Source organism: Symphalangus syndactylus, chromosome 13, assembly GCF_028878055.3.
Source record: "Symphalangus syndactylus isolate Jambi chromosome 13, NHGRI_mSymSyn1-v2.1_pri, whole genome shotgun sequence".
NCBI classification, from domain to species: domain Eukaryota; kingdom Metazoa; phylum Chordata; class Mammalia; order Primates; family Hylobatidae; genus Symphalangus; species Symphalangus syndactylus.
In genome coordinates, this window is record NC_072435.2 from 109,630,721 (window position 1) to 109,638,690 (window position 7,970).

A 7,970-nucleotide genomic window follows, 5' to 3' on the forward strand; every position below is an offset into this window, starting at 1 on the left:
AGCCCAATGGCAAGCACAGGTCCGTGCGCATGGAGCACACAGTCCCCATGCCCTCACCTTCCAGGTCCTCCCCGGCTCCCTCCTCACTCTCCTGCCCAGAATCGGAGTCGAAGTTCAGGTAGTCACTGGCTGGCTTGCTCTTCCCTTTCGAAGGCTCAGCATCCAGGCCATCGTTCGCCCAAGTGGCTGCCTGCGTCCGCCTCTGATGAACTGACAGAAACTCCTGGAACTCTGTATCCTCCTTCAGCTGGTGGCACCAGAACCCGGGCAGCAGGGACACGGGAAAAAGGGAGAAGAAGAGGCAGAGAAGGCTCAGGTGGGGCTTGATCTTTCTAACTTTTAAGAGGGTGAGAAGATCCCTCAAGCTCATTTCCCCCATTCTCTAGAGGACCCCGAGGTTCAGCTGGGTCAGTTCTGAGGAAGGCAGAGTTGACTCCTCACTAGACAAAACTAAGAGGACACGAAGACAAGGCCAGGGGAGACCAGAGGCACAGCTCTGCTTGTCAGGGCCAGCCTCCATCCTCTCCAGCCTCTTCCCTCTCCCAGCCTCCTCCCTCTCCAGCCTCTTCCCTTTCCTAGCCTCCACCCTCTCCAGCCTCCACCCACTCCCAGCCTCTACCCTCTCCACCCTCCACCCTCTCCAGTCTCCACCCTCTTCCACCTGCTGCCCACCCTCCCTCCTCCTTGGGCAACAGGACAGACTCACCTTCTCCAGTTGACCTGCCACCTTTTTCTTCTTCTCATCCTGAAAACAGAAGGCACAGAGAGTGAGGGTCACATAGATGAAGAGAGCTGGGAAACAGAACTGCATTGACCTGGGAGGGCACATCTTTGGGAACCAAAAGGGAGTGACTACCCTGCTGGCAGTGGGGACAGAGGCTAGAGTGACCCTTTACATACTTTCTTAATTTCTGGAGTAGTAGAGTCTTTTGGAGGCTGCTTGGGCTGGCTTGGTTTCTGGGCATGTTTGCTCCAGGCTCTGGGTTTGGCCGGGTCCCCGAATGACTTGCAGAGCTCCACCTGTGTGGGAAAGAGAGTGATTTTCACACTTGCCATGGCACCCAGGTGTTGGGTGCTGCCCTTCAGCACCTGGGAGCTCGGGCATTTTAGACAACTGCCACTGCGTAGCTGACTTTGCTGAAGTAGATTACACGTCACCCCTCAGCCTGGGCTTTCTTTTCCTTCAAGTCTAGAATATAATACTTTAACAGTCTATCATTATGAGTCTGTAATACTGTAATGGTAATAGCTGCCACTTACTGAGGAATTCCACATGCCACGTACTGTCTAAAGTGCTCTGCAAGTACTGATACACTGAGCCTCTCACATCAGTGACAGCTATGACTTTCTACAATTCAGATCAGGAAATTGGAGCATCAAGAAGTCAATTTCCCTGGGTTACCCAGGCAGTAAGTGAGAGTTAAGACTGGAACTCAGGGGGTCTCTGGGCTCTGGAACCTGAGTTCTTAACCATGCACTGTACAGGGTGGCTATGAGGATGGCATGAGATGACCTGGGCCAAGCACTCAACCAGGCTCTGGGCAGGGTAAGGTGGGGCAGTGGCTACCACGGTTACCCCACACTGCCCTGGGTTAATTATCATAAAGTGAGCTCATCTGGCTCCAGAGAACAATTCTAGGGTGATAGGGGCACTGGGGTGACCACTGGAGGGACGAAAGAGTACTGGAGACCCAGCCTGAGATGATGCACTATTCAGGCCCTAAAACCTCCAATACACTCCTCTGAGAGGACTTTGAGAACACTGGTTACTGGGGCATCCACCACCGCAAGCCACTCTCAGCCACAGGTAAGGCTGACACTGGTCAACCAACCACTGCCCGTGGGGGAAGCAGCTGCCATCTGGTTGCAATCCTTTTTAAGACACACGGTCTCACTCTGTTGCCCAGGCTGGACTGCAGTGGCATGATCATAGCTCACTGCAGCCTCAAACTCTTGGGCTCAAGTGATCCTCTTGTCTCAGCCTTCTGAATACCTAGGTCTCCAGGCACATGTCACCATGCGCGGCTAATTTTTTTTTTTTACTTTTGTAAAGGCACAGTCCTGCTATGTTGCAAAGGCTGGTCTTGAACTCCTGGCTTCAAGTGGTCCTCCCACCTCAGCCTCCCAAAGTGCTGGTATTATAGGCACGAGCCACCACACCTGGCCAGTTACAATCCCTTTTGTGCACACTTTCAAAATAGGCTTGTTATTTCTGTAATAATGACATGTGCTCATGCTACAAAATTCAAATAATATACCAAAGTACAATGAAAGTTAAAAAAAATGTACTCCAATTCGTATTACTCATAGAGAGGAATGATTAGTATTTTGGTACAAATCTTATCTATGGCCTTTTATGCATTTATCATACATGTATGGATGGAGGAATACAATTGTGTCTAAATGGGATCACATGAGACATGCATGTATTTGTCCATCATCTGTTTTTTACTTCTCAAAAAAGTGTTAGAGATGTTTTTACAAAGTCACTAAATACACAAGTGACCTGAGTGGAGCCCCCTCCTCCAGGAAGCTTTCCTGACTCCTCCCTGGTCAGGCTACAGATCTTTGTTCTCCCACAGTCCCTGGGGCTCACCCTATCACAGCACTGATGTCACTGAGCCAAAGCAGCCTGCTGACTTGTCAGCCCCCTGCCTGCCCAGAGGCAGCTGGCTCCATGAGGACAGGGGCTGAGGCATCACCTTTTTCTCTAAACTCCCAGCATCATTGAGTGCTTGCTAAATGCATGAGTGAATGGATGGGGTAGAGCTGTGGTTCTCAAGGTGTGGGCCTCAGACCAGCAGCATGGGCGTCACCTGAGGGCTTGTTGGATGTGTGAATTCTTGGGTCCTGACTCCATGCACTGAATCAGATGCTCTGGGGACGGGCCCAGGAAGCTGTTATAATAAGCTCTCAGGTGATTCATATGCACATGAAAGTGTGTGAATCAGTGAGGAAGAAAACCAAAGACATCACAAAGTGAAGAGGGATGGTCTTTGAACTCAAGTGTGGAGTGAAAGATCAAACAATGTCACACTTGACAGGCAGGTAAGGATGAGACTCCCGCCCACTCACTGTGATCCGGGATGTGTCGATGAAGCTCTTGTTGAAATGCTTCAGTGCCTTTTGGGCCTCTTCCTCGGACTTGAAGCCAATAAAACCAAACTTGCGGAACTTGCCATCTTTGGTGAACTTCAGGCTGCAGTCTGTCAGCGTGCCAAAGGCGGCAAACAGCTGCCTGAAACACTCCTCCTTCATCTAGGACAGAGTGAGAGGAATGAGAGACGAACTGGAAAGTCCCCAGAGCAAGGGGACAAAATGGGCTGGAAACCTGAGGCCACGAGATTCTCCAAGTGTGGCCTTAGATGAAGGGGGCAGAGTGTACTTTTCTAGTTACAACAGGTTCCAGCTCTGACTCTAGCACGAGTTGTGTGGCCTTGAGAAAGTCTCTTAACCACTCACTGATGTGGAAATCATGACTCATAATGGCTGCAAATGACATCTTCCTACCCTATGGGGCTCCTATGAGGATAAGGCCAATTACAGAAGGAGTATTATGTCTGCTACATAGTAGACACCTAATAAATACTTGTCGGAATAAATGAATGAATGAATAGGCATGGTAAGCTATACATACCTTTGTTAATGAAGCCCCCCCAAAAGATGCCCACATCCTAATCCCTGGAACCTGTGGATATGTTACCTTACATGGCAAAAGGGACTTGGCAGCCGTGACTGATGTGGAGATGGGGAGATGATCTGGATTATGCAGCCAGGCCCAATGTCACCTCAGGGGTCCTTATGAGAGGGAGGCAGGAAGATCAGAGAAGATGGAAACAGAGAGAGACTGGAAGATGCTATGCTATTGGCTCCAAATATGGAGTATATAGCTATGAACCAAGGAAGGCAGGTGCTTCTAGAAGCTGAAAAAAGGCTAAGGGACAGATACTCCTATACAGCTTCCAGATGGACTGCAGCCCCGCCAAAGCCTTGATTTTAGGATTTCTGTAAGATAACAAATTCGGATTGTTAAAAACTGTAAGATAACAAATTTGGATTGTTTAAGCCACAAAGTTTGTGCTAATTTGCTATAGCTGCACTAAAAAACTAACACACTAATATTATTATAATTTGATCAAGAAGCCCCACGCTATGGAAAACAGGCTCCTGGCTTCTCACCATCTTCACTGCAGCCAGGCTACCCTCTCAACTCAGTTTTCTAAGCAGATACTGGGATACTTGTGTGTGTGGTAGTGGAGTTGAGGGGACATTCAGGGCCCCATAAACAGCCAAAATAAGTTTGAAAATGCAAGAAGCTAGAGGTCTTGGCAGTCCAGCCAGAAGACGTCATTTTCTGAGGTAGCTTCTTACTAACTGATCTAATCAAAATCTGAATCACACTGTGAGTTAGGAATTTTTATCCACATTTTATAGAGGAGAAAATGAAACTCCTAAGGGATAAATGATCTGCCCAAGGCCTACAGAATCAAGGTTTGTGACTCAATTCAGAAATATAAGACAGTGAATTCAAGTCCCCGGTGCCTGGGAGAGACCTGGCTCAAGTCTGAATCCATCATTACTTTGCCAAAAACCTTTCAGTGACTTTCTGGAACCAAAGTCTCAAGGACGAGCACCTAAAGGAAAACATGCAATTCTTCAAGATCTGCCCCTGACCAACCTCTTCAGCACCACACTTTGACAAATTCCTCACAGCCTTCTCACTTCCGAGGTTTTACTTTGGTTGTCCCCTCTGGGTGATATTTCCCAAGACAGGCCCCGGCTAACTCCTCATTCTCAGTTCAATCATCTCCTATTCCAGGAGGCCTTTCTTAGATGCCTTAGATGGACGAGATAACCAACCCTCACTGTGCTCCCACAGCACCCGGTTCATATGTCAATGATGCACCTTGCATCATAATGATCTGGTGCCTCTCTTTTCTGCAAGCCTGCAAGTCCCATTAAAAATAAGGACCCAGGCTTATCCACCTCTATCTACAGTGTTGGCAATATCACAAGTACTCACTACTAATTATTTCCTCAATTCAATCCCTAAAGATTGCTCAATTCAATCCCTGCTCTATAAATTACACCAGTGTGTGACCTCAGGCAAATCCCTGTACCTCACTGTATCTTGGTTTCTTTACCTTTAAAATGGGCGTAAAAATAAAACTTACCTCACAGGGATATGGTGAGGATTAAATGTTACTTTACCTAAAGCACCTGGAACAGTGCCTGGCACACAGTAAACTATCCAAGTGTCAGCCGCAAGTGCCCTTGTTTTTATTATTCTTTCATTCATGAGATAAGACAAACAATGATAGGAAAGTCAACTACACTGTGAAGTGCAACAAAGCTGAATTTGGGAAAAGGAAGTGAAGCCATGCTAAAAATCCTCATCGCACAAAGCAAGGCATCAAGAGACACTGTCTAACCTGATGGATGGATCAGTAATAGATATTTTTAAGTATACTACTCAGAGATTATGACAGGAGAATTAAAAACAAGAATATTACAGACACTGGAGAGGAGGAACAGATGATCTAAATTCCTTATTTTTCACAGTCGAGGCCTAGCAGATAGTCACCGGCACAGGCAGGTCAAAAGGAGGAAAGTACACTCCTTGAATATACAGAGATACATATGAGGAGTCCCAAAAACAAATCGATGAAGACGGTTACTCCTGGACAGAGAGGGAAGGTAGGACAGAGAAAAGACTTTGCTACCCATGTTATACACTACTATACTGTTTGAATTTTGAAAACTGTGTGTTAAAAAGTTCCTTTGTCCCACCTGACAAAGGAGAAAAAAAAAAAGGAAAGGAAAAAACTCACAACATTAAAACAGAAATGGGGGCCAGGCGCAGTGGCTCACACCTGTAATCCCAGCACTTTGGGAGGCCGAGGTGGTGGATCACCTGAGGTCAGGAGTTCGAGAACAGCTTGGCCAACATGGCGAAACCCCATGTCTCTACTAAAAATACAAAAATTAGTCAGGCGTGGTGGCGCGTGCCTGTAGTCCCAGCTACTTGGGAGGCTGAGGCAGGAGAATCGCTAGAACCCGGGAGGCAAAGGTTGCAGTGAGCCAAGACTGCCGAGATTGCACCACCGCACTCCAGCCTGGGTGACAGAGCCAGACTCCGTTAAAAAAAAAAAAAAAGAAAGAAAGAAAGAAAGAAAGAAAGAAAGAAAGAAAGAAAGAAAGAAAGAAAGAAAAAAAAGCCAAAACCAAAAAAAGCCATGCAAGAGAGAGAGAGAAAAAAAAAGAGATAAGACAAACAATGATAAGAGAATCAACTACACCTGAAGCACAGCAAAGCTGAATTTGGGAGGGAAAGGAAGTGCAGCTACGCTAAAAATCCTCATCCCACAAAGCGAGGCATCAAGAGACACTGTCTAACCTGATGGATGGATCAGTAATCCGTTTAAAAAAACAAAAACAAAAAAACAAAACAGAACAAAAAACAGCGAAAGAGAGAAAAAAGGACGATCCATTCGAGCCCACCGCATCTAATCATTTAATATTACATACGTTCACCTATTTTGCCTACCATGTGTCGGGTTCTGTGCTGGGCTCCAGGGAAATAAAAAAGTATGGCTGGGTCACCACTCCCCACTTACTGGATAAATGCTGTAAAGCCCTTTACCCACTCCGTATTCCTACTTGCCCTAAGGATGGGAGTGGGAATTGGAACGCAGGTCCGCAGATTAATATTCCCCATGTCTTCCCCAACAGTTTCCAGACTGGGAGAGGAATACAAATACAGTGTCGGACCATGTCCCGGGTCAACAACTAAAAAACAGTGATCGAATGAAAGAGGTTGTGGGAGCAGGGTATTTGCCACAAGGTGGGAGTTGTCACCTCCCCGGGAAGAGTTGGGTTAGGAGTCAGGTACCAAACAACCGGCCGTGAAACCGTAAGCAGTCACTATTCCTCTTTCCTCGGGATCAAATGGGGATAAGCCCAGGATCCCGCCCTCTTTGAGTTCAGAATTGGCCCGGAGTCCTGCCCCAGAGCAAAAATTCTTCGATCACCTCCAGGCATCTCTTCCCTACCTCACAGTTCCCGGCTGGTCTCATTTCAGATTCCCAAGTCCTGCCTCTGCACTCACCCCATTCGGGAGATTCTTCACGATCAGTCGCGACATGGCGCAGGGTCCCCGCTGTTTTGATTCCAACACGACTGGACAGCGTCTTCCACCAAGTTTCACGATACCTCCCTGGGCGCCGCCATCTTTGCCGAGCCGGAACACAGTCATGTGGCTGAGACCTCGGCCTGACCTGTCCGGAAGTAGGCGTGGCTAAGCCAAAGCTACTCAGAGAAGTCACACCCCACAAGGGGTGGGCTTGGGCGCTTGCATTTTGCGCAGGCGCAGGGTCTTGGGCGGATTCTGGAGACGCCAATGCAGCGGCGAAGGCGGCAGGGGGCGCTGGTCCCTAACATGCGCCAGGTCAGCTCGGTGTTAAGCGTCGCGCCAACGGGGCAATCGCGTTCTCGCCTTTTTCCTATTTTATTTTTATTATTGAGTCCTAGGACTGCCCTGAGAACGGGGGCAAGATTAGGGACCCTTGCCTCCCTCGTAGAAATGGAGAAAGTGAAGTTTAGAGAGATTGCCAGCCAACATAAATCATTTTGTGTAAATACTTGGAATGAACACGTTGGAAATAAACGCTCTCATTTTGCAGGCAGATAAACTGGGAATCGTGCGTGTAAAGCAGCTTGCTCAAAGTCTTATAACTATGAATTGGAAAGTCAGATTCGAGCTAGGGGCTGCCTAGGGCCCTACAATGAGTCTCTACGCTTTCAACCCCAGCCCCACAAGCATTTTGCCTCCCTTCCTAATGTTTGGAACTCTCAGCTGGCCAATCTTCTAGCTGAGAGATCTTGGCCAAAATGGCCTCTGAGCCTTTGTGTCTACTTCTGTAAAATGGGAATAATTCTTTATTATGCTAGGGGTTAAGGAGGTGAGAACG

The 7,970-nt window shown here is 47.7% G+C and overlaps 1 protein-coding gene across 1 annotated transcript in view; it reads right to left on the minus strand.

Annotated features, from left to right (window-relative positions):
• RBM19 (RNA binding motif protein 19) overlaps nucleotides 1–7,310 on the minus strand; it is a 142,445-nt gene extending 135,135 nt beyond the window's left edge. The window contains exons 1-5 of the mRNA XM_055236336.2: nucleotides 7,109–7,310; nucleotides 3,076–3,258; nucleotides 901–1,020; nucleotides 707–745; nucleotides 58–247 (exon numbers count right to left, since the gene is read on the minus strand). Coding sequence (XP_055092311.1) covers nucleotides 58–247; nucleotides 707–745; nucleotides 901–1,020; nucleotides 3,076–3,258; nucleotides 7,109–7,255 — 679 coding nt within the window. The 5' untranslated portion in view covers nucleotides 7,256–7,310. The remainder of the gene's footprint in view (nucleotides 1–57; nucleotides 248–706; nucleotides 746–900; nucleotides 1,021–3,075; nucleotides 3,259–7,108) is intronic.
• Nucleotides 7,311–7,970: the final 660 nt, after the last annotated feature.